The sequence below is a fragment of the Pogona vitticeps genome, chromosome 4 (genome assembly GCF_051106095.1).
Source record: "Pogona vitticeps strain Pit_001003342236 chromosome 4, PviZW2.1, whole genome shotgun sequence".
Taxonomy (NCBI): domain Eukaryota; kingdom Metazoa; phylum Chordata; class Lepidosauria; order Squamata; family Agamidae; genus Pogona; species Pogona vitticeps.
Genome location: NC_135786.1, coordinates 168,555,812 through 168,583,052, shown reverse-complemented (window position 1 = coordinate 168,583,052; position 27,241 = coordinate 168,555,812). Strand labels below are relative to the sequence as shown.

At 41.6% G+C, this 27,241-nt stretch overlaps 1 protein-coding gene and 1 long non-coding RNA gene across 20 annotated transcripts in view; both read right to left on the bottom strand.

Moving 5' to 3' along the window:
* SLC66A2 (solute carrier family 66 member 2) overlaps window positions 1-12,529 on the bottom strand; it is a 128,758-nt gene extending 116,229 nt beyond the window's left edge. For 5 of the 19 annotated variants that reach the window (XR_013545255.1, XR_002299461.3, XM_020781616.3 and 2 more), the window contains exons 1-2: window positions 12,192-12,527; window positions 8,943-9,283 (exon numbers count right to left, since the gene is read on the bottom strand). Coding sequence is in view for 12 of the 19 variants with exons in the window: in XM_020781616.3 (XP_020637275.3) it covers window positions 8,943-9,172 (230 nt within the window). In the remaining 7 variants the exon portion in view is untranslated. Of the gene's footprint in view, window positions 1-8,942; window positions 9,284-12,191 lie in introns of all 19 variants that reach the window. The other 14 variants (XR_013545257.1, XR_013545258.1, XM_072998717.2 and 11 more) reach the window with 6 other exon arrangements.
* Window positions 1-27,241, bottom strand: part of LOC144589239 (uncharacterized) — a 701,357-nt gene that overhangs the window by 625,981 nt on the left and 48,135 nt on the right. The gene's annotated exons all lie outside the window — the stretch shown is intronic.

The following is a 27,241-nucleotide window of genomic DNA, read 5'->3' as shown; positions in this document are numbered from 1 at the left end:
TTAGCAAAGAACGGTATAGCAAGATATAGTCTCAGTTGGAAAGAGAAAATTATGGCAGGGCAGCACTACACTTTGCTATGGAAAAGGAAGAATAAATATTTCAGTAACATCCTCATCTTAATTTTCCACCATCAGAGGGGATGGGATGCTCACCTTAACACTGTCTGCACATCTTTGTCTGAATTTGAAGTCTAAAGCATGAAATGTAAATAAACCCATTTGTTTTGGAACATGACTAATTCATTAATGACTGTGGAAACAGGAAATATCTTTTCCACATCCCAACTCTTTATCTCTTGTATCTCATTTCCCCTTTCCCCTAGAATGCATCCACTTGTCCTGAACAAAGTAAATCCCCAGCTTCACTCTATTAACTTTTAAATAAACATAGCTACGACTCAAACGGATGGCTGAAATCTCATTAGCTGTTGCCTTTTCCCAGTTCTAAAAGGATGCTGGAAAACATTTCTGGGAAGACCAGTCAACAGCTCTTACCTGACATTACTTGACTGTGCATCATTCTAAGGCCTGCATCTTCAAATCTGCTTGTTTCTTTCCTAATTTAGATTATTCTTCGCCTTTTCCTTCTTTGGAGCTTTTTCTGAACATTTTGTCTGGCCTAAATTTCTTCCCAGTCCTGTCTGCTTCCTCGCACTTTATCTGCTCTAGTTTTCCTTGACTCCCTGAAGACAAAACCCACTTTAAGCCCTGAATTAGCAAAGACTGCTCTCTGTTGCGGCAAAAATTATGAACATTTCTTTCCTTCCCCAGTAAATGTCTAGGAAGCCTATCTTGTGGATCTACAGATCCACTAAAGAATTCAAACCCTCAGATACTTGACGAATTCCTCCTCCATGACTGGATCTGTTATGCTAAATTCTGGTATTCTATGAAAAAATTTCTGGTCCTCAATCTACATGCTCTCCCACACAATCAAATGTACTTAACATGTCTATCAGAATACACAGCTGTATCTATCTGCTGCTGCTTGTGATCCCACTGTATTTTCTTCAGGAGAGGCTTCTGCTCTGAGGAATAATCAATCACATTACCTAAAAAAGAACAGATTGTAGTATGCTGTCCCAAGGCAGAACATGGCATTCTCACTGGAGGAGTTGTCTAGACCAGTCACAGAATGGAAAAAATTCCTCACACACCACCTTATAAAATTTGTTTTGCAACTTATGCCATCCTGATCTGACCTATATTTCTTTCATATTATGTTTACAGTCATGGCCAAAAAAGGTTCCGAATGGCTGCTCTAGACAATATAGCAGGAATGTAGGAGTTTCTGCTATAAAACAACCATCTTGTGGTTTTATTGCAAGGCACAACCGTAAAATTTAAGGGACCAGCACAAATGCGCAAGGCCAACTGCACAGTTTTTTCCCACCTAATCACAACTACTAAACCAATAACTGAGTTGCCTGATGCATGATTTGCTACGTCTACAAGTGCTACAACACCACCATAGAGAAGTAGTTATGGAAAAAGCAGGGGTTAGGGAACTTTTTTACCTTTTACCCCCCCAAAAAAATTATATATGCCGACATTACCCCCTTGATTTGAAAGGAAGGAAATCATACATTATTTGAATTCAAAATATTATTGAATCTACACAGGCTGTGTAGCGCACTAGCAGGATATATCATCAGTATCAATGGCTGCCAGGCTATATACCAAACTAACAGGATGCACCAAATTCAATAAAGATGTGCAGTGTTTTTGCTGGAACACATTGCACTCCAGCCATGGGTTGGTATGGGGAGTAGTAAGGTGTCCAACGTGCCTAGCAAGTTGCATTAAATTTTTGCTAGCTCGCAGAGGATTTAATCATCATCAGTGGCTGCCAGTGGTGCTAGCAGTAACGTGCTTGCTAGAGATAATCAACACAGGGAGAGGGGCTTTCCTACCACTTTAATCATTCTGTGTGTGGTGTGCAAAAAGGAACAAACCAGGCTAAAGGTCATGTCACTCACCCTGGTGCCATAGCCCAATATCAAAGGACTAGTGCACTATTTTTTTTATCATCACTAATGGAAAATTCAACAGTGGCCAGAGGATTGGAAAAGATTAGTCTACATCCCAATCCCAAAGAAGGGCAGTGCCAAAGAATGCTCCAACTACCGTACAATTGCACTCATTTCACACGCTAGCAAGGTTATGCTCAAAATCCTACAAGGTAGGCTTCAGCAGCATGTGGACTGAGAACTCGCAGAAGTACAAGCTGAATTTCGAAGGGGCAGAGAAACTAGAGACCAAATTGCTAACATGCGCTGGATTATGGAGAAAGCCAGAGAGTTCCAGAAAAACATCTACTTCTGCTTCATTGACTATGCAAAAGCCTTTGACTGTGTGGACCACGGCAAACTATGGCAAGTCTTTAAAGAAACGGGACTGCCTGATCACCTTATCAACCTCCTGAGAAATCCATATGTGGGACAGGAAGCAACAGTTAGAACTGGATATGGAACAACTGATTGGTTCAAAATTGGGAAAGGAGTACGACAAGGCGGTATATTGTCCCTTGGCTTATTTAACTTATATGAAGAATACATCATGCGAAAGGCTGGACTGGAAGAATCCCAAGCCGGAATTAAGATTGCCAGAAGAAATATCAACAACCTCTGATATGCAGATGATACCACTCTGATGGCAGAAAGTGAGGAGGAATTAAAGAACCTCGTAATGAGGGTGAAAGAGGAGAGTGCAAAAAATGGTCTGAAGTTCAACTTCAAAAAAACTAAGATCATGGCCACTGGTCCCATCACTTCCTGGCAAATAGAAGGGGAAGATATGGAGGCATGACAGATTTTACTTTCTTGGGCTCCATGATCACTGCAGATGGTGAGAGCAGCTACGAAATTAAAAGACGCCTGCTTCTTGAGAGGAAAGCGATGACAAACCTATTATGACTTGTCAGAAAGGTAAGTAAAGCAAATTAAGTGTGGACTTTCACTACAAGCTAAAATAACCAAACAAAGGATACTGTACTACAGTGACATTATAAGAAGACAAGCTCACTGGAAAAGGCAGAAATGCAGGCAAAGCAGTAGGAAAAGAGGAAGAATGCACGTGAGATGGATTGACTCAATAAAGAAATCCACAGTCTTATGTTTGGTGCTGCAGTAAAAGTAGGAGCAGGAGCAGAAAGACTGGGATTCAGATTTTGGGAATAAAGTATGATACTCTTGTCTCCTTTGGGGATGAGAAATAGAGAAACGTGATTGCTACACACTTCAAACTTCTGCTGTTCTCAGCAGAAACTGCAGAGCTAAATGCAGTGAAGATTAAATTTTAGAAGGTTCCTTTTTTCATGGTTTTATGAAAGAGTAAAGTCTCTCTGTCTCTCTCTCACACACACAAACCCCTCAATCAAACTCCCTCAATCTTCAAAAATTAGTTGCTTCAGTTCAGTATGTCCATTTCCTCTCATTACATTTAAACAAGATTGACGAAGCACCCTTTTCCCCCTTAATTCAAGCCTTCCATCCTTTCTGCCTGCTCCTTTTTTCAGTTTTGAGTCAGTCTCTCTTTCTCTCTCATACACACAAACACATCCACCCACCCACCCTCCCTCCCTCTCTCAATTTTCTACATACATTTAAACAAGCTGCTGAAGCCACCCATTGCTCTCTCACACCTTCCTTCCCTCCTTAACTGGTGCTTTCCCTTCTCCTGCTTGCAGTCACCTCCCGCGGAAGCAGTCATTCACAAGCCGGATGGATTAACTGCCTGGGGCTGTTCTACAGCTGTAACCAATCAAGCAGCCTTGTCTCCAATCTCTAAAAGAATGGAGGATTTACAAGTGCCACAACCAAGGAAGGAGGGAGAGGTGGCTTCCAGTTTGAGGTTCAGCTGCAGGGGGTGGGAGTGGGGGGGTAGTGCTCTGCTCATTACCCCCAGGATTTTCATTTTTACCCCATCTGGGGTAATTTACCCCTGTTCCCCGACCACTGTTCTATAGCACTGCTAATGTATTTAAACAGTATCTTAGGTCACATCTGCACTGGCAGAATAGCTCACTATTTGAACTGCTTTTGGTGCTGTTTGGTTTATGTCATCCACAAGTGTTTTGACACTTGTGGATAACATAAACCAAACAGCACCAAAAGCAGTTCAAAGAGCACCCCCACTTCCCCTTCTGAAGCTGTCCTGCTCTTTTTTGACGCAGACATAGAGCTACAGATTTTTAAATAATATTTGGAGCACTCCTATTTAGCTCATTATGTAGCACATGCAGATAATTAATTTCCACCAAACTAGAGCTATGAGACATGTTATCTCAGGTAACAACCCTGTGAAGTATTTGCTGAAAGAGACAACAGAGAACCAGAATGGATAAAAAATCAATGATTTTTTAAAAAATCAAATTAATTTAAATTGTCAAAAAATCCAGTTTATAAAAAATTTAAATCATGATTTAAACCAAATCCACCCTGTGGAGAACTGTTTGTCTATTTTGATCCATTCTATAATTATAAATTTAGCATATATATTTCCCTATTTATGAATATTCTGAATAAACAGGATACAACAGTGTAATGTGTACTAAGCTAGGTAAATACACTGCTGTCTCAATATATCTCTTTAGTGAACAATAACAAAAAAGGAAAATCATCACAGACCACTGAACGATGGCCACTGGAAAAGGTGGGGAAGGGGACAGGAAGTGGAATATCATTAATCAAAACGGGGACAAATTAGGACAACTCATTCTGAATAAACAGGATACAACAGTGTAATGTGTACTAAGCTAGGTAAATACACTGCTGTCTCAACATATCTCTTTAGTGAACAATAACAAAAAAGGAAAATCATCACAGACCACTGAACGATGGCCACTGGAAAAGGTGGGGAAGGGGACAGGAAGTGGAATATCATTAATCAAAACGGGGACAAATTAGGACAACTCAAAGATCTGTCTGGACCCTTCTCATGGGAGAAAAAAACATTAGTATGAATGAAAGGATTTTTCTAGTGAGAGATAAAATAATCTCACTAAATAATCTCACTTTTAAGCACAAGCCAGGCTGCTCCAACTTCCTCCATATGGATATGCCCTCAATCATCTTGCAAGATCTAGTTGCCCAAGTATTACAGGCATTAGCTAGAGACTGTGTACAGGAACAGCTGAACTATTGTACTTGGACTAGGAAACTAGGATCCCGCACTTGATTCTAACACTCATCACTTCTTAGCTCAACCTATTTCATAGATTAGTTGTGAGGATGAAAGGGGTTAGACTTGTACACACAGTGCAAAAATTCTTTAAGGCGGGTGGCAGATAAATATGAAGATACTAGCAATTACTATTGTAGTACATAATGACACTACTGAAAAGACACAGCTCCTCTCATATGTACATTTCAGTATGAACACATTTCCTCTGTTTGGGGAATAGAGGGATGTTATGTCTGCCTACTCTGTATGAAGTCTTATAAGCGCTCTTTTAATTAGATTTGGTTAAGGAGGTGCCTACAACATCACTGCTCTCTTGCTCCTGTGTAAGACAGCTTCTCCAGCAGTTGTGTGGAGGCAGGACATGGCATTATGCTGGTCCTGCAGCACACTATTAGCATTTGGGACATGCATTCATTGATCAGAGGGATGTATGGCTAGTAAGCACAGATTTAATTGGTGACAACAGCCAAATGATTACCACAGATGCTCTTGAGCAATAATCACAGTACTTTGAAAAACACAGGAATTAACAACTGACTCCCTATCTCAACATCACCACTCTCATTTATTACTGAATGTACAGAGGCTGTTTACAATGATTCAGTGAACTCTCTTTTGACAGAAAATGAAACTGTTTTTGTAAAATCTTTACATTTTTGCATTATAAATCTGTAACTAAACAGTTAAATTTCTCACACCTAAAAAAACCATTCACCAACAAAGCTAACAGCACTTATTCAATTTTCCTTCAGCCAATGGAGACAGAAGAATCTGGAAAGTAGCCAATCCTTTTTGAAGGTCAGGTACAGATATAAAGCACAATGTAATGCAACTGCCAGGCAGAATTTTCAATAACATTTGGCTTCTGTCCAACATCTGATTGCCCATTGCCATTACAAATGTAAAAGCTACCATGTTTCCTCGAAAATAAGACAGGGTCTTATATTAATTTTTGCTCCAAAAGATGTATTAGGGCTTATTTTCAGGGGATTTTTTTCATGTACAACCATCTACATTTATTCAAACACAGTCATGTCATCTTCTTCTGATTTCCCTTCTGGTGGAGGGCAGGGCTTCTCTTAACTGGGGCTTATTTTTGGGGTAGGGGTTATATTACGAGCATCCTGAAAAATCATACTAGGACTTACTTTCAGGTTAGGTCTTATTTTCGGGAAAACAGGGTACAACACCTCTACCTCAGCTGTCATCTCTAAACAAGTTAGAATCAAGGGAAGGGCTCTGCTACTTGGTGGATAAAAAAACAAATGTTTAAATGTATAAAAACTAACAGGTAACATGCTAAGAATTTTATTTGAACAGTTGTATTTGGGGAAATTAATTTATTTGGCAGAAATTTGAAAAAAGGTGGAGATGGTGATGCTAAACTGAAGACCTAAAGTAGAAGGACAATATAGTGTGGCCTATATCCACTGGCCTAGGATCCCAAACTCCTTAAGCACAGAAATGCTGCTGCCTAAAGAACTCCTGTTTCAAAATTCCTGCACCAAACACACTATGTTCTTCTTCCTTTTGCACACCAACGTGTATTTACTTTATAGGGCCCCTTTACAGTGAACTTTTCTTTGCCTAATAGATTGCATCGAATCAAATGCATAAACAGGCCATCTGTTGCCTGTGAAGTGGGAGGAATCAGGCAGTGGATGGCCTACTTTTCCAGAGTTCCCCAAAACATAGCGAATTACCCAGAAGACTTTAGAATAACATAGCTATTCCTTGATTCACTAGGGGTGGGGTGGAAAATTTAAAATATAGATACTGTGCCGTACACCAAAACACTTTATTTTTAGTAGTCCAATAAAAGTTATCACCTACTCTTACATTTTAAAACAATGCTTTAGTTCTGGAAGTTTTATTACCAGAAAAGCATTGCTGTGGATTTAGATTATTAATGAAAAAGTTTTTAGTTGTCTCAGAAGTAAAGAACAACTTGTTCTCAAAGCATTTCCTAATTCCAGAATTACATAATACTATCCTCATACAAAGCAGAAATTGCACTTAGAAATAATTAAGAGGTAACAGATTTGTGACAGGACTACTTAAGAGCCGCAAATATCAGTTATTAAAACTGATTTTTTAACTTTTAAGTAAAAGAAAAAATATTAGATGTAGATTCAGTTTGCAAATAGAAACTGAAGCCCTTTCCAGTGCTAGAACTGATGTTTCCTTCAGGTTATGGAAAGAGCAGATAGTCATAAGACTGTAAAAATTGAAACTATCATTATAAAACAGATACTATATTAAACTGCATCCTGTTTGAGTGGTGTTGAGATGGGACATTGACTCAGACATTTGGGATGTAAAATTGAATGTCATGTGCTAGTTGTGGCAAGGCCTGACGCTCTAATCCTGAAAGTCAGATGAATCCCATAATCTCATGGTATTTTATAACTTCCAACAGGTTACTATTAAACTCTTTAAATTGTGCCTATCGGTCATTTCTTTCCTCTCCAAATCTTAGTTCTTTTAACACTAACATATTAACACAAAGATTACCGTATTTTTCGCACCATAAGACGCACTTTTTCCCCACAAAACAGGGGGTGGTGGAAAGTCTGTGCGTCTTATGGAGCGAAGAAAACAGATTATATTTTCCTGTTTTCTTCTCCTAAAAAATTGGTGCGTCTTATGGAAAGGTGCGTCTTATGGAGCGAAAAATACGGTATATTTCAGGTTAGAAAAGGAGGCAACGGAATTATGGCAAATCAAGCTAACCCACATCCTTCCAACACAATTGTTCGACTACTGCCTCCAAAACATAAGCACACTTGAAAATTGCAATCTCAGAGCATATCACTCATATGTATTAATACTACACATTTGGAATCAGTAACAAAAAATCCTGGACTAAATCCAGGTCCTCCAGAGCTAGCTCTCCAATGGTCAACTTTAAGATGTGTGCAACAAGCGATAACAAGCTCACCATCTTCCAACTTCCTTTCAGACAAGGGTAAAGTAAGGGCTTAAAACTTATAAAATGTAAGTGCATAAAATAAAAATGTTTTATCCTTTTTAAGAAGTTCACCACATAACTGACTCATGCTATTTTGATAAGTGTATACTGTAAGGATAGCAGAGAAATGGCATGGCATGATATTAACAGTAGAAATATTAGGAAGGATACAAGTTAAACAATATATCCTGCAGCCTTAAAGATATTTAGAATATCCTGTTGTCTAGCTCCTTATAACCAGAGTGGGAAACTGCAGCCTTCCAGAGGTTGTTGAATTGCAACTCCCTCACCATGGCAAAGCTGCCTTGGAAGATGGGTGTTGTTGTCCAATGACATCTGCAAGATCTCATTTTGTCCCGTTATAGGTATAGCCTTGCAATAGATGTGTCATTCTGTGGACTTGGACTGTAAAAACAATCCTGCCTAATGAAAAGCAAAAGTCTATTTCAGAAACACAATATAAAACAATATAAAATAACTACGTCAACTGTCTTCTAAGATCCTGACTATACTATTGTATAAGATCCTCATACACAGTACTCTTGCCAAATGAGTACTTTGGTCTTGACCAAAGCATACTCTCCAAATTTAAAGTGTATGTAAAATGTGGCATCCTGATGAAAAACAGAAACAGAGAACAAGAAACAGGAATCCAGCACTAGTTACTTTCACTGGGATTGAATCTGGCACATTTAAAAATATGTATTTCATTCTCAATATTTTCACAGCTATAACTGGCAAATCAAATAGAAAGAAAACACTCATGTTGGTGGAAGAGTAAACTTACCAAAAGAGTATCCTTAAAATGTTAGCAACCATTAATACTAAACACACATAGGTTGAAAAGCCCTCTGCATTCTGTGTCCTTTTAATATCTCGGTACTGTGGGATGTATGGCACCACACCTCCAAAGACCATGGCTGCAGATGCACCCCAGGATATCAGCTGCTGAATGGGAGCTACTAGCCATTCCCAGCCATCTTCTTCCATGATTGGCAAGATGAAGTCCTTCAACATCAGGTATGCTGCTGAAAGGGAGATTCCCTTTTACTTCTTCCTCAGACTTTATAGATGCTTATTCATACCCATGCAATCTTCCCAAAGGATACGTGGCATTTTTATGCATCCCTAATTTAAAAAGAGAAAAACTCGACATTACTAATAAATACTTGAACTCATTAATAGAAAATAATTGTTTCATTATGCCAAAACTAGCAAAATCACAAAACCTAAGAAAAGTCCATCTGCATTAGTCTAACTCATAACCAGTGCCTGCTCTACCATGTTAATACTGTATTCAAGCCGCATGTGATTTTACAAGAAATTGATAGTTATCACTCCTCATGCAATTGTCTACTAAAAAAACAATTATCAAGACATAATAGTCATCACAGAATTTTCAGTGCTCATGAATAAAAACAGCTTATTATGGTACTGGTTTCAAGGTACTAGGATGACATAAAGTACAGCTACAGGTCCATATTACTTCATAACACTAAGCAAGAAGATTATTCAAGATATATAAGCATAGAGAGGCAAAATTTCCATTATTGCTTGTAGGCACATATGGTCACTAATATTATTTAATCCAAAAACTTATCTGCAGTCGAGAAACAAGTTCATCACATTTTTCTTCAAGTAAATAACCATAATAGCCTGCAGCAGGAAAAACAAAACAAAAAATCCTACAGCACCTTTAACACTAATGAATTCTATGTGACATAAGTGTTTGCTGTCTGCAGCCCACTACTTTAGATGCATGCAGTGTAGCCTCAGCAGATGGACAGTAGATGAACCAAAGAAAGGAAAAAATATAACAGGAATGGAATGGAAATACAGGAGGTTCAGCGCCTCCATGTATCCGTAGAAGGGGGTTTCAGTCCAGAGAAGCTTATGCCAATTACAACTTGTCAGTCTTTAAAGTATCACAAATTTATCATAGTTTCCATGATTATGTACCTACAACAAACCTAATTAGATTGATTTTTGGAATGAATAAATAGCTAGATTTGTTTGTTTATGTAATCAATAAGAGTACAGAAACATTATATTTTGTTATGATCCTAAAAGAATGCTGGGTAAAACCTTTACCAGACTACTAAAATATTAAAAACAAGTGACCTTCTGACTCCTGTGGGTCACATCTTCTGACTGGACATTGCAGAACTTGGTGGGGTGGAAGAAAAAAAAAGAAAAGTTTTTATAAAAAACTATCCTGATCACATGTTGCACTGTTAGAGTTTTTGTTAAAAGTAATATTCCAATATGGAGACTCCAAGCTTGTGGTATCTGACACCAGGATTCATCTCATACAATGCAGGACAAACTGCCAATTCAACTTGCATCCTTTGCCATTTTTCATTTCATTATACTGTAACGGTTTGCTTCCCATACACTCCATTCCACTGGAAATGTAATCAAAATCACTTCACAAATACTATAGCTCTCATCTGAATCTCTGACTCATTTTACATCAACGTTCAGTTCCAGCTGTTTCTAGATTACCAGCAAGTTAATCCATATGATTTTCTCCCAGACTACAGATAACAAATGAAACTATTTTAGATGAAAACAGTTCATATTCCCAGACTGTGAGCTGATACAACCTCTGTCAGTTTTTCTTCCAGAATGCATGATGCTTTAAGGTTGCATAGAACAATTATTAAAATCATCTACAGGATGAAAACATCACTCCCTCTAAAATAAACAAAAGTCTACTTCAAATCATAGGAGTGTTAAGCAGACAAACTATGACTATGTGTATCACCTAGTTACTGAAATCTTAGTCAATCAAAGGTATTACAAGCTGGTTTCTGTTTACTTTTGTTATGTCATGAAAATTAGAAGTACTGTATAAAAGAGTACATTTTCTACATGGTGTACACATGACACTATAAGCATACATTCTGAAATGGCAAATTGTCCTGTACATTAGAAGAATGGGAGATGCCTCTTTAAAGACAGACTTTAATACTGCATATTCTACTACTACTTATAAAGTCAATACATTTCATAAGTAATTTGGAGCATTTTTAAAAAGCAAAAATTATTTTCACTTATTAGATAACCAACAATCAACTGAGAGCCAGAGTAGAGGTTAGATAGGGAAAGTTGGAGTCAATTGCTACTTTGCCATGAAATTCACTGAGTGACTTTCTTTCAGGCTGCCATCTGGTTGTGGTAAGGATAAAGCAGGGAACAGGATAGTGATGGATACCAGCTTGACATAAATTTAACAAATTACAACCCCAATGAATGTGCATTAATATATCTCATTGCCATGTTAATTGCTTGTGAGATGTTTTAAAGGGGGTGAAAATGGAAGACATCTCTGCAGAAATACAGAGTTAAAAATGAGTAAACCAAGAGGAGGCATTACTGAAGGTAACAATTCAACTGTTCCTGATTATGTCTTCATCAGGTTCCCTAGAAATGGCTAAATGCAGTTTTTCAATGTTCTCTTTTTAGGCTTATCTACCCTTCAGTCTTTCCACACAGGCTCCCCCACAGACAACTATTGAGTCCTGTAACAGCTTAAACACGAACAGGTCCCGCATAATAAGGCTACTCCTTGAGCAATTCTTACAAAACGAATTGTGAAACACTGAATCTCCTGTACAGTTGATCCATCCCAGCGTTTTTTTTTAAAGGGGGGGGAAGGACGACACAGAGTCGGGTGTATCTTCCACACAGCACTTCCCGTTCCTTTCCCGGGCCAAGACAGCCTCCATTCCTCTGACAAAGTGTTTTTTTTATACGCCTGCTTTCTGAATGGCAAGCTCCAGCCTTCGGGGGAACCACCGAACCACTCTTCCGCCCCTCAAGTTCCCTCACACGCGTCCTTTCAAGCAAACTCTCCTCTCGCCGCCACCGTCACCGTGAGGGGGGCCGAGGGGAGAGACGAACAAGAGAGGCGGCTCTCGAGGAAAGGGCGAGGAGATGAACTGAGCCCACGAATGCCAAGGTCTGGGGGACGTGACTTCCCGCAGCCTCCGCCAACCTCCTCTCCCTCGTCCCTCCTCAATTTTCCCCTCACCTTGGCTGGCCCTCTCGCCCCTTGCTCAGCAGCGGCTCAAGAGGAGACGGCGGAAGGGCCCCTCCTCCGACCCAGACCCGCGCATCTCCTCGCCCGGCTCCCGCCGCGGCGGCCCCCCCCCCCTTCACCGGCTCCAGCGGCGGCCCGCCCTGACGCCGCTAGGCAACCGCGCTTCCTCCTTTCGCAGCTGTTCCGGGGCTTCTGCCTTTCTTGAAGCGCCCGGCGACAACAGGCGGCGGCGGCGGCAGCAGCATCCAGGCGCGAGAGAACCAGCCCTTATTTCTCTGACATCACGATAGCCAGGAGCGCCTCCGTCGATGAAAAGAACCGCCCTTTACCTCCGGGGCCCGCGTCTTCTGGGTCCTAGAGGAAGGCTGTTCCACGCGGCGAGGCGAGTGACTTAAGGAAGACGAAGCGGAAGGGAAAAGGAACGCCGGCCAGTCCCTTTCTGGGTCTCTGGGCCACTCTCTTTATTGTGCTGGAAATAAAAGGAGTCGGGTAGTTGGTTGGGTCTGGTTGGGGGTTTTGGCATTTCCTCTCCCACATTACGCTCAGAGAAAGGTTTTCGAACAACACAGAGCAAAAGACCTTAATACAGTAAAGTCAGACCAAGCAGCAGCTTTTAGAGACACCTGCAAGTGTGAAAAACACTTTTCGGAAAATGACGTCTTTGCCACCGCACGAAGGCGTTAATTTTTCACTGGAGAAGCGCGTTTTCAAGAAGAAATGGCTATTTTATGTGTGTGCACACTGAAGGCCAAAGAGAGAACTTTGAATACTTTGGGATGGATACTTTGCTGAATATAAATTCATGCTGCTAGGAAGAATTGTACGGATCCATAGGCTGATGCAATAAATTGGACTGGAAGCTATAGCCGTCATTATTAGTTTTATTATTATTCAACATTTACACTCCATTTTTCTATTAAATATTTAAAGCTGCTTACAACCATAACAATGCACTAATAAAGAAGCAAAAATATCGAACCCAACACACAATTTTTTTCAAAGCCTGAAATACAGTAGCAGCTTAAGACAACCTTTAAAGTATTAGGAAAGCTCCTCGAAGCACAAAGGAATTACTGGTCTTTTAGAACATACTTGGAATATGTCTATAATTCTCACAGGAAAGCCTTATAAGATTTTAGATATGGATGTGTTGTGGGGAATGGGAAAGGGAGGGTGGGGAAAGAAGAATACAGAAATATATGAATGTATGTACTATTAATATTGTTAATATTATACAAAGAAATAAATTTAAAATAACAAAAACAAAAGCTCACAGAAACTACTTTCACTCTCCTAAAAGCCATCAGCAAAAGCACTACAGTGTGGTTAGGCTCCAATATGCTAATGAAGGAGAAGAATTTGAGCAAACAGAGATTTCTTGGTACTGTATAGAGATTCTGGTGTAAGGGAAACATCTGTTGAATTTGAGCAGACATTGACGCAGTACTTAAAGACACAGAAACAATACCAGGGAGAAACATAAGAAAATCATGCATCATCCTCATCCTTATTTTATATATTTTCTAGAGTTAGGTCCTCATCCGTTTCACATCTAATAATACCATAAAGGCCTGGAGATGGCCAAGGAAGTTGGAAAGTATAGTATGACTGCCTCACAACTTTTCTCTGAAATACGTACTCAACTAGTTAAGACCTGAAGCTGTGAAGGAGCACATGGCTATTCAGTCAGCTCCCCTGCCAAGGAAGAGATGCCAGACAGATGTCCTGTTTGAACAGTAGAGAGGCCTGCTACTGATGAATTTAGTTCACAAGCCACCCATGCCCAAAGGGTTCCCTGTCCATCAATGTGGACCTCCACCTCAAATTGTTGGCTTGCCAACTTGATTACAGTTAGTAAACAACACAGCCATCTATGGCGCACACCAATATTAAGGCTTTTAAAACTGAGTCCTACCCTGACAGGCTATCAGCCACACTGCTCACATCTTTCACACTACCTTTCACATTTCTTCTCTATCAGCTTTCTTACTGCTGAATTGTCATGTCTCAAAAGGTTCCAGATTTCAAAGAACATTCTGTTCTATAGTACCATCCATCCTACGTAGTTCTACATATTACCAAAAGGAGGAATTGTGTGGCCCTCCAGATGTTGCTGGACTGAAGTCTTATTATCAGTCTGTGGATGCCCAGGCCCTTTATGGCCAGGGTGGTGTCAAAGGAGCCCATGGGTGCAGTCATTAGGACTCTGGAGACCAGCTTCTACCATCAACCATAAACTTTATTAGGCAACTAGATACAGGTGACCCTTCAGGGCTCCAAGTAATCTTTCCCTTTAAATCCTCATCCTGCCACAGTCTCTCACACTTAGGCAGGGTAGTTCTTTTCAGAACTTGGGATCTGTGCTGGGATGGGCCTCTGAGTTGTCACTCCTAGATCCTTCAGAAAGGTCAGTTCTCTAGCCACTAATGGGGCAGCACAGTCTAAATTCTATGATTTACACATCCTACAGATCTTCTTGCACCTGTAGGCTTCTTTCCATTTAGCAGAGCTGCTTGAATGGGTATATGGACTAGCTGAGTTGGGGTAAGGGTTGGAAAAGGTATTGAAGGTGTCAGCTCTGGGGAACGACAGTCATTGCACTCAGGGCCTCGACCTGCCAGGCGTAAAATACCACCAGAGTAGTCCACATACTTTCTCCAGTTGACTGACAGGTGCTTATTCCTCTGCCATGGGTGGTCTCCAGGGGGCATGTGGAAGACACAGAGGGCAGTCCGCAGAGAGCAGTCCTAACTCTATTCTATTGTCCAACCATCTACAATATCTCATCATTGGCAATTCTGGCTACGGCTGACAGAAGCTGTAGTCCAACCTCTGATAGGATTATATGAGATGAAGTGCAGACCACATCTATTCAGAAGTAAAGTCACTTACTTCATGGGACTTCAGTTTTCCTCTTTAGAATTACTTGGATGGAGCATGTTTCCAGACTTCCATGGACAAGAACTGTTGCTCATGCATATTAATATCTATGCAACAACAAGGAAGAGTCCTGCAGCAACTCAAAGACTAAGAGGTTTTATTTGGCTGAAGCTTTTATGGGCTGCAATCCACTTCTTCAGCTACAGGCGGACAGACAGACATGTGTCAAGAGACTGGGAAATTGATGGATCATGGTATTCTTCAGGAAAGTTCAGGCTTTGCAGTCAGTGCAAGAAAAAACTGGCTGAGTGGGGTGGGGGAATGCCCACCAATAATTGGAAGGGTAAAAAATCTGAAGCATATTGGAGTGAGAGCATTTATCAAGGCCAGGCTGGCACATTCTCTGGTACTGAGTTAATTGGGGAGATGCTTTTTAGCTGAGTGAGGGGAGAGAGCAGAAACGGTTTCTGCCTTCATGAATGTTTGAGAAAATGTGATGCTTAATTGGAAGACCCTGGAAGAGTACAGATGCTGAAGCTTTTAGATACTGTATAAAAATTGGGAAGTTACTTTGGTTGGCTCAGTTATCTTTTTGGAGAGATGCTATGCTCATCTGCTGCCCTGCTGCAAGGAATGCACTTTGTGTATGCTCTGATACTTTGCTGAAGCTATGCTAGAGTGTAAGTACTGGATTAGTTTAGCTAGCTTTCTTATTTTCTTTTGTGTGTGCTCTGTATTGTTCCTGTCTCAAGCTTTTAATGGATTATTAGCTGCAAACCCCTTTTTGATTATCTTTGCAACTGTTGAGACTGTTTTTTGATTTTTTTTCCCTACTTTTTTTTAACCTTTTCACTATCTTTCATAAAATATATAATGTATTCATACAGTTGTTTGACTTTTTGGATTAAGAGGTTTTGTGGCACTTATAACCAGGTCTTGCCTTAACAATCTACCATGAATGTGTATGTTTAATGGTTGTGGTGGCATATCTACCTTGCAGGGTTGGCCTAAGAGTCAAAGCACTTGACCTTATGGGTTTTTGGGAACTCCCTGGAAGCACTGCTTAGTTGGGTTATACTAAGGTGTTGGGAGAGTGCTCAGCAAGTAGATTCCCCCCCAGCCGAAAACAACATTTGGCCTTCCTGGGTTCATCCGTACCAGAACAGCCAGGGTAGTGTGGCTAAGTGTTCAGAGTGGGCCTCGCTGAACCTGGTGATTCTTGAGTGAGGAAAAGTAGTGTAGTAGTGAGGAAGAGATATGATATGTAATAGAAATGCAAAAACTACCAGCATGGCAATAATCTTAATATTAGTTGATAAGGATCATTTGACATTGACTTGGAGGTGACAGGTTCAGATCTTAATGGTGGTTGTAAAGTGTCATCCAAAAAAAACCACTGAAGAATGGACAGTTATGTCCAAGCATAGATACTACTGTGCAGCAGATGAGAGGAGCTCTGGGTGACTGGTTGAAAAAACTTCTGATTTCATATGTCTATATTCCTAGTAATAAATTATCTATCCCTGAGTTAGGCACTTGAAGAATTACACCTACACTTCCTCAATGTTAAACATGTTATTTGCCAGCATATCTGTATTTATATTGGTGTTTTGTGTTTGCTCTGGTTCTCCAATGTCATAATTGTGTATCATTACAATGAATTGTGAGAACAACTTAGATTGAAGTATGTGTGTCAAAATAACATTTCATAAGGCTGTTATGAGTTACAGAGCTGTAGGGCAATAAGGACAGTAGAGGCAAAATAGATAAGGACTGGGGAAAACTAGCTTGTACATAATCTGAAAAGCAATTAACCCAGTACATTATCTATATCAATGCTATACACTGGTTCCAGTATCTGGCAGTAAACTGATAAAAATGGCAATGAAACCACAGTGTTTCACCTATAAGACACTATACCCTGTGCCTTCACATCTACAAATGGTTTTATGATGGGTGTTGTTGAGTGTTTCTTAACAGGGAGAGTCATTCAATTATAATTTTAGGGAAGATTAAGAGAAGTCTTAGAAAGAATGTTCAGTTGTTTCTTCTTTGCTGGCAATATAGCTGGGCATTTTTCTTCTAACTGCTGCAGCTTTACAGAAATGCTCTTCTGGAAGATAACAGGGGAGTTTACATCTAGATATAAATATATTAATATATTATATATCCCAACTAACAAGTTTACAGAATAAACCATAGAACCATGAATTTAAGTATAAACATGGCTCAGTGGTTTAGGTATCTGACAAGAGGTTGGCCTTCAGTTCTCCACTGTGCCTCGTGTGAGTAAGGCCTGCCTATGTGGCCTTGGGCAAGCTGCACAGTCCCAGGATGCCCACAGAAAGGAATGATAAACCACTTCTGAGTATTCTCTACTTAGAAAACCATGAAAAGAGTCACAATAAGTCTGAATTGACTTAACACATGATGATTATGATCATTATTATTATTATTAACAGAAACTAATATGTTCCTAGAAACTAAAATACGATGTTAAATATTCTGGTCTCTTGCTTCTTCTTTTTCCCTGCAATGTCTTCATTCAAGTGAACTGCAGAAAATAAATTGCAAAATGTGAGTGCCTATCTCATGTCTCCTAAGCAGCAGCAGTACTGTGACATTCTAGTTTTAGGGATTTGTTATCTCCAAAGACTGACAGTACTGAACATACAATATACATCCCACTAATTATGTGAAAGCTGATTTGCACACTTTTTTCTTCAACACTACAGAGTGCTATCAGAGGTGAAACTCAATACAGCAAGGAGCCAGCTAGAAATATGTAATCTGATGAGGGAGTAACAGAAGATACCTGGAAAAGATCCAAAATGCACTATGTGTTTTATTTAAACATATTCTGATATAGTCTGATGAGAAGACTAAGTTTAATACATTTGAATTATAAACTAGATTACTCTTAATGGACCAGAGGGGAAAAAAAAACAGAAATGTCTTTGTTCCATAAAAAAACTTCCCTATGTTAGTTTAAGTAACAACACATAACTTCAGAGTTGCTAGAGGTCATGCATCTCATGTGGCATTTGTCAGGCATTTTCTTCCAGCATGTTTGCCCATAGCTTGAGCATGATGAACCTCCTGAACTGTAGCCAGGTGGCCATTCTCTCTAATGTCTACAGTGGATACTAGCTTTAACCAGACACACAGAACCATCCCTTCGTCCTTCTCTTCCTTTAAGCATGTCTGAACAGGGGAGAAATATCCTGCTAGAAATAACTGTTTGGAATATTGTGAGGAGAGGAAATTAATAGTATAATACCAAATCCAGACTCCCCTGGCAATGCCCTGGAATTACAATTCCACAGTTTAATGAACTAGCTGCAACCTTCATTGCCTCCATCTGTAAGTTACAGTGGGTACACAGATACTGAGACTTTTTGAAGCAAAGATGTCTCAGCTATGAAGACAAACAAAACTAAACATTATAGCTGTGAAGTCTGCAGCATAAATCAGTTCTCAAGATGGAGACTTCACAGCTTCACAAGATGGAGTTAATTTGTAATTGGTGCATGGATCCACAGAAGAAAATAGCTATAAGTTCCCCAGATAGTCCATCCCTTTCTCACTAACTGGCATGTAAAGTTTCAATAAATCACTCTGAGACATTTGTAGGAGAAGGAATAAAAATATATTTACTTACAGTTGCTTGATGTTATAAACTTGTGCATACTGCTTTCTTTACTGCATGTATACTAACAACCAACAGAACAAATCAACAGCAAACTGCTACCAGTCAAGGAAAGAGGGGGAAAGGAACAGTCAGCAGAGGGGTAGAACTTTTGTTGAAATAAAAAGCTGGAAGGAACAATTGGTTAGTGCTGGATAGGCAGACAATAATCACAGTCCAGAAAAGTCCATCCAAGTCCCACAAATCACAAAGTGCAAGTTAGGCAAGCTGAGGAAGAAAAGCTGTATCAGACCAAAAGCTCTATGGACATGTTGCATGCATGTTTTCCCTTTTCTCTTTTAAATTAAAAAGGGTAAGGGGTTGGAGTTAGCAAAGAATGCCACTGGAAACCAAGGTCAAAATAATCCACGCTATGTGAAAGAACAACACTGAAGAAAAACAGGGACAAAAATCAAATCATTTGAAATATGGTGCTGGAGGAGAGCTGAACAGATACAAAAGACATCCAGAAATGCAGAAAAGTGAGTGCTTGTTCAAGTCAAGCCTGAACTTTAATTTGAGAAAAAATTAAGTAACCTGAGCCTATCCTCAGACAGATGACTTCATATTTGACTCTAGAATACCTTAGTATACAGAGGAATTTATGGTCAACTCAGTGACTGCAGAGCGCAGCATTTGTGCCTGCAAAAATCATCACCCCTCCACCACCATGCTTGACACTTGGTATGAGGTGTTTGTGCTGATATGCTGTTTAGTTTTCACCAAACGTAGTGCAGCACATTATGGCCAAACATCTCTTTGGTGTCATTTTGTCCAAAGGATATTGTTCCAAAAGTCTTGTGGTTTGTCCAGATGCAACTTGGCAAACCTAGGCTGTGCTGCCCTGTTCTGTTTAGAGAGAAGAGGCTTTCACCTGGCAACCCTTCCAAACAAACCATACTTGTTCAGTCTTTTTCTAATTGTATTGTCATTACCTTAAAACATGCTAACTGAGGCCAGTACAGTCTCAGATGTAACTCTTGGTGTTTTGTTTTGTGTGTGTGTGTGTTTTGGTTGGTTGGTTGGTTGGTTGGTTGGTTTTGCAATTTCTCTGAGCATTGCACAATCCGACCATGGGGTGAATTTTCTTGGACATCCACTCCTGGGAAGGCTGGCAACTGTCTTGAATGTTAACATGTGAATAATCTTCTTCACTGTAGAATGATGGACTTTAAATAGTTTGGAAATGACATTCTAACCCTTCTGAGACTGATGGGCAGCAACAATTTTGCTTGTGTACCATCATTGCTGATGATCTCCTTGGCATTGTGTTAACACACACCTGAATGCTGCAGACCAGAAAACTGCTAAAACTTTAGCTTTTATAGAGGTGGTCACACTGGCTGATGATCAATTACTCAAAGGTATATGGTTAACACATCTGGCTGCTACTTACTCTCTTAATTCCTATGGAAGCAGTAGGGGTGTACTTAGTTTTTCACACATGGTTTCTTCATGTTGGCTTTATTTTCATTAAATAAATCATGACAGTATAATATGTCTGGTGTTGTTGTTAATCTGAGGTTGTACTTACCTATTTTCAGATCTGCTAAGGACCATATGACCAAATATTACATAAATATCATATGTATTTATGATACATAAAACCATAGAATTAAAAAAGCGTACTTTATTTTTCACACGACTGTATAATGAAAATGCAGAAGTGACCAGAATAGACTATATTGCTGGGAAATGTGGAGTAGAGCGGTAGGAAAAGAAGACCTAGCATGGGATGGGTTGAATCAACAAAAGAAACCACAGCTGTTAGCTTGCAAGATAATAATATCAACTGTGGGTCCCAATGGCATTTTTAGAGTATATATTTTAATTGCTTTATGTTTTTATTGTATTTTAATTGTTGTAAGCCACCCAGAGATCTTTGGGTAGAGTGGGCGGCATATAAGTTAAATAAATAACATTAATTAATAAATAAGATCTGAGTAGAACTTATTGGGAAAGACAATATTACTAGGAAGGAAGCGGGCAGGAGTAGGAAGAGAGAACCTAATACTGTATAAGGTTTGTAAGTTCTGAGCAGAGCTCTTAATCATAGGACATTTTGGAAGTCATTAACTCATACAATCACCATATATCAAAAGTGACTTGATAGCACAAAGCATCTTCAGAGTTTTTTTCTTAATTGCTAAACAATTGTATAATGATGAGATTGGTGCAACAGGCACCAAAGCTTTGTAAAACCATCCCCAGCCACAAAGCAAAAAACCCAATAATTTAATACCTTAAATGGCTGAGCTTCTGAATATTTATTCTCCATTTGAAAAATACCTTTTAAAATATTTTTACAGAAACAGAATTTGTTTTCAATATCTGTATGAGGGTGTCACGTTCCTGGGAGTTACAACAGCCGAGGTCCAATAAGCCAGTCCAAAGTCAGGAATACTAGGAATGCAAAGCCGATATCCAATTACCAAACCAACTCACAGAACGTAGTTCAAGGTCAGAGTCCAAGGTCAAACACACAATGTAGTCCAAAGTCCGAGTCCAGAGTTCAGGAAACACAGTTCAAGGTTGTAGGAGCGTGGATACAAGTCAGAGGTTTTTGACTTGTTGCTTCCACAAAATTCTAGCTGACTAGGAGCTGTTTTTATAGTAAAACAGCCCCTTGCTGCTGGAAACCTTTCCATCCTGTCAATACTCAGGGGTAGTTGACCGGATGTTTCTGTGGACAGCCTTCGAGCAATCCTCTGACCTTTTTGTCCTAAGTCTTCCCTGAAGCCTGGCCCGAAGCTTGTCTGCTGGGGAAGGAGAATCTGGAGGCGATTCAGGTGTTTCTGATTGCTCGCCATTCTCCTCAGCCTCAGTTAACCCTTCTGGTTCCAGGTCTTCAGCTGCACTCATGACAGAGGGTCTGCATACAGCCTCTTTCTCTTTTTCAAATAAAGCAGGAGTCTAAACAAAACTTGAGTTTATTGATTCATTTAACCGTAATGCTTCATTCAACTGTTCATCATGTAATTTCTCTCGTGTCACCAACGGGTGATGCAAGGGCAACCAAACATCTGTGTCAAAAGGGTTTAAGGATTTGTTTTCCCACGGTCCATGCAAGAAGGGATCCCCTGCCTCTTCCAGGAGCTCCCTTTCTTCAGTCCCTGATAACGGCAGGGTCTCCTCATCTTGGGTCGCTCCCCATAGGGGTTCCCCTTCTCTCTCAAAGGGCGTCCAAGCTCCTGGAGGTACTCCCTCCTCCGGACTTCTTCCACACACCATGCCCAATGCTCCTCTGCTTCCCTCACTACTGCCTCCTTCTCCTCCTTAAGGTGTTGCCTCCACTCGCGGGCCTCTGACTCACCCCAATATGATGGTCTTTGGGGTAGTCCTTGTTACATACAGCACTGATGTTACCTGTCTGTCATGGGTTTGGAGGGAAAGTTCCATCCTATGGGGAGTGGAAGGCGGGACATCAGGAGGAGGGGCTGTACTGTATATATAGGTGAAGCCTGTGTGGAGAAGTTGAGACGCTGAGAAGCAGAAGAAGCAGCAGCTGGGAAGAAGAAGCTGGTGTGGGAGTCTGTGTGTCAGACAGGGTACTACTGTGTGTCAGTCAGTACCAACCTGATAGGTTCAGGTGTCTGTTGGTTAGCCAGAACTGATAGGTTCAGGGTCTGTGCTTCAAGTTAAGTGTTCTGTGTGAACCAAACTGTGTGCATGTATGAATGAGACTAAGCCACGTTACTATATCTTATTCACCTGATCATTTTATTTTCCCTGTGTGTTGTTTTAAATAAACCTTATTCTTTTATTTGTTGAAAATCCATCCCTGGTCTGTGTGACTTCTTATAGGGAATGGTTGGTGGCAGCTTAGTTAACAGGTGGCATTTCCCAGTAGGTCTGGGTTTGTCACATTGATTGGTGTCCAGCGTGTGGGATACGACTGGTCCAGTTGTCCAGCGGTCCAGCAAAGCCTTGGCAAGTGTGCCCAGAGCAAGGGGGGTCTAGTCAGGGACAATCTGAGAGCGCGTAGGTAATCTTCTAGGTGTGCCTCACGGGGAGGTGCACTAGTAGAAGAACGTGTAACCTCAGATTGGGGGCTAGATTAGGGAGCTCTGAGGCAGCCTGTTTTGGCGGGAAAAAGCTGAGGCAAAATTGTAAAGTAGAAGTGAGTTAGTTTGTCTGCTGAGAGGCCCAGCAGAGGGGGGTAGACTCTAGCTCGCAACTGTTGCAAGGAGTGCTGAAGGACAGCAGCAATCTATAGAGAAAGCTGGTTCTGAGGCAAAAAAGAAAAAAAAAGTGGTCGTTTTATTTTGAGGCTTGACTTTTGAAAGCAGCCTGTTCTGGGGGGGGGATTATGCCCTTGACTCAAAGCCAAATGGCAGAAATGGGTGAAGTGAAAGACCCCCAGGTAGACCAAGGTTCTGAGGATGAATTTGGCTCAGTGCAGGGTGACAGCACGGGAGAACAAAACCCAGAAGTCAGGAAAATACTCCTAGCCCAACAGCATGAACTGAGGGTGAGGGAAATGGAGGAAAGATTAGAGAGAGAAAGAAGGGAGGAAAGAGAGAAACAACGGCAATTTGAAGTAGAGAGAGAGAGAATGGAAATGGAGAGGGAGAGAGAGAAAATTGCTCTGGAAAAAGAAAGAATGGCATTTGAATTAAGGAAATTGGAACTGATGAATCAGAACAATAATAACAACAGGGATTCTGAGGGAGGCCAATTGTCTAAAGCTGACCTGAAGAAATTCCCTGTGTACCACAAGGGAGATTGTCCTGAGGTGTTCTTTTCCTTAGTGGAAAGAGCGTTTGTGGACTTCTCAGTGAGGGAAACTGAGAAGATGACCATCATGCGATCTTTGATCAGTGGCAGCCTTGCTGAAGTTTATTCAGAGATGCCACAGGAACTGATGAGAGATTTTGCAGAGTTTAAAAAACTGGTGTTTGCAAGACATGGGATAAATGCGGAACAGCTGAGGCAAAGATTCAGGTCAATCACCAAGAAACCAGAGCAGACTTTTACCCAAGTGGGGGCCCAATTGGTGAGGCTGCTAGAGAAATGGCTATCTCAGGAGGGGACAGAGACCTTTCAGCAGCTCAAAGACTTGATAGCGCTGGAACAGTTCTATTCAGTCCTGCATGGGGAACTGAAATTCCAGGTGAGGGAAAGGAAACCGAAATCTGTGGCAGAAGCAGCCGAGATCGCAGATTTTATTTCGCAAATAAGAAAGCCCTTGGGTGAGGGGAAATCGATGGGGAAACCTAAAGAAACCTACAGCAAGTACTCTCAGGGACCAGGGAAAAACCAGCAAGGGGGAGGGGCCCATGGTGAAGGGAAGCCCTCAGACATGAAACCAAGACCTCAGATTTTGGAGGGAAAACCAAAACAAGATGCGAAAGACTCAAAATATAGCAGAAAATGTTATTTCTGTCAGGGAAAGGGCCATCTAATCTCAGAGTGTGAGAAATTAAAGCAGCTAAAAGGAATTGTGCCTCAGGATTCGAGTGGAACCAAGCCAAAAGCTGTGTTCTGTGTCCAGAAAGAGCAAGGCTCAGTGTCACTGAGGGAGCCTGTTGCCATGGCTACTCAATCTGGAACAGTTACATCTGCTGATCAGGCTGAGGAAAATGGTCCTCTTGTAGAGGTCAGGCGCTGCCTACTGGTGAGAACAGATTCTCAGTTGTTTGAGACAGCAGGGGTGGACGTAGGAATACTTGACCATCAGTATAGGGGGCTGCGGGACACTTGTTCTCAGGTGACCCTGTGCCATCCAGATATTATTCCTAGGGAGTATATAATCCCAAATGAGAGCATGAAGGTGGCAGGGATTGAGGGGCAGGTAATCTCACTGCCAGTAGCGGAGGTACCTGTGAACTTTCAAGGCTGGAGGGGAGTTTGGCGGCTAGCGATTTCATCGACTCTGCCAGCAGCCGTGCTCGTGGGAAATGACCTGGCTGAACATGTGAAATGGGTGCTAGTGATTACACGTTCACAAGCTACCACTGGGACAGTTCAGGGGGGTAATGATGAGCCAGAGACGGAAGCAGAGGGGAGTTCAGAAGCTGTGGTGGAAACCTTAACCACAGACAGCAGATTTGGACAAGAGCAAAAGGCAGACGCCACTCTCCAAAAGTGTTTTGAACAGGTGACTGACGCCCAGCCAACACCTGAAACCCCAGTGAGATTTCTAGAGAAAAAGGGGATTTTGTATAGAGAGACCCTGAGGAATATCTCAAAAGGGGGAGATGGGATCAGAAGTCAGCTGGTGGTACCTGAAAAGTATCGCCCCATGATCTTACAAAGGGGGCACTCTGACATGTTTGCTGCGCACTTAGGGGTGAACAAAACACAGCAGAGAATCACACAGAATTTTTACTGGCCTGACATAGGGAAGCAGATCAAAGAATTCTGTAAACAATGTGATGTGTGTCAAAGGCAGGGGAATAGCCACGACAGGACCAAAGCAAAGTTGTGCCCTTTGCCTGTGATTGACACTCCGTTCAAATGCATAGGGGTGGATATTGTGGGACCTTTGCCCAAGGCCACAAAGAGGGGGAACAGGTTCATTCTCACCATTGTGGACCATGCCACGAGGTACCCTGAAGCCATACCCTTGACTAACATTGAAACTAACACAGTGGCAGATGCCTTGGTGGGGTATATGTCCAGGATGGGATTTGCCTCAGAAATAATCACAGATTTGGGCACATCGTTCACATCAAAGCTCATGAAACGCTTATGGCAAATCTGTGGAATTAAGCACAAGGAAACCACTGCCTATCATCCTGAAAGTAATGGGTTAACTGAGAAGTTCAATGGGACTCTAATGCGCATGATTAGGGCTTACTTGGCAGAGAATCCAAACAATTGGGACCAGAAGCTGCAATCCCTTTTGTTTGCTTATCGATCAGTGCCACAAGCCAGTACCGGGTTCAGTCCATTTGAACTTTTATTTGGGAGAAGGGTGAAAGGGCCCCTTGATTTGATCAAACAAAATTGGGAGCAGATCACCCAGGATGACCCACAAGACGTTGTGACATACATAGACACCTTGATGAATGACCTAAAGAGAAACCTAGAGCTGGCAGCAGAAAACCTGCAAGCTCAGAAGGTCAGACAGAAAACATGGTATGACCACAAAGCTAGAGAGAGGCACTTTGACCCAGGGGAGGAAGTGCTTTGGCTTAGGCCCTGCAGAGAGAACAAACTGCAGCTCAAATGGGCAGGACCATATAGGGTCATTTCCAAGATGTCAGACCTGAACTACCTTATAGAGCAGGAGGAGAACCAAGCAAGGAGGGTGGTTCATGTGAATGCCCTAAAACCCTACTACAGAGGGGAACAGAGGGTTTTATTTGCGATAAAAGCAGCTGAGAGTGAGGAAGCTGAATTACCCTTCTGGGAGGGTAGAGGGGAAGTAAAATACAACCCAGAGGAGGTAAAGATCAGTCCTGCACTCACCCAAAACCAGCAGCAAGAACTAAAACTGCTGCTCATTAAATATCAACAGGTGTTTTCCAAAAAGCCGGGGATAGTGAAGGGAGTGATGCATCGGATCCACACAGGGGATGCACCCCCGCAGGCAGTATCCCCATACCGAGTAACGGGACCCTATAGGGACAAGGTGCGGAAGGAGCTGGACGAGATGCTTAGGGAGAACATAATCGTCCCCTCTTCTAGTCCTTGGTCCTCTCCGATAGTCCTTGTGGACAAGCCTGATGGGAGCATTAGGTTTTGTGTTGATTACAGGAAATTAAACCGCGTAACCACTCCTGATGCCTACCCAATGCCCAGGCTAGACAACCTGATTGAAACCATAGGGGGTTGTCGGTTCATCTCATCATTGGACCTGGTAAAGGGATATTGGCAATTAAGAATTGATCCCAGGGATCAAGAAAAGACCGCCTTTTGCAGCCCTTTTGGTCTCTATGAGTTTCGAGTCCTGAGCTTTGGTCTCAGAAATGCACCAGCCACATTCCAAAGGCTGATGGACCAGACCTTGGCAGGGCTCAGTGACTTTACAGTGGCCTACATTGACGACATAGGGATCTTCAGTAATACCTGGGAAGATCACCTGATACACCTGGAGTTAGTGCTGCAGAGGTTAAGTGCAGCAGGGCTAACAGTAAAGGCCAGCAAGTGTCAGCTGGGTAGCCCAGAAATAAAATACTTGGGTCACATGGTAGGGGGAGGAGTGATAAAACCCCTGGAGGCCAAAATAGACGCTGTTCGTGATTGGCCTAGACCCAACACCAAGAAAAAGGTCAAATCATTTCTTGGGTTGGTGGGCTACTACAGAAAGTTCATCCCGAGGTTTAGCGAGATTGCGGCTCCGCTGACCGATCTGACGAGGAAGAAGGCTGATGACCGCATCCCGTGGACCAGCGACTGTGAGGAGGCGTTCCAGAGGTTGAAGCAGGCGCTCATCAACTATCCAGTGCTGGGTGCTCCAGACTTCGACCGGGAGTTCATCATCTACACCGATGCGTCTAACAGCGGGGTAGGAGCGGTTCTTTGC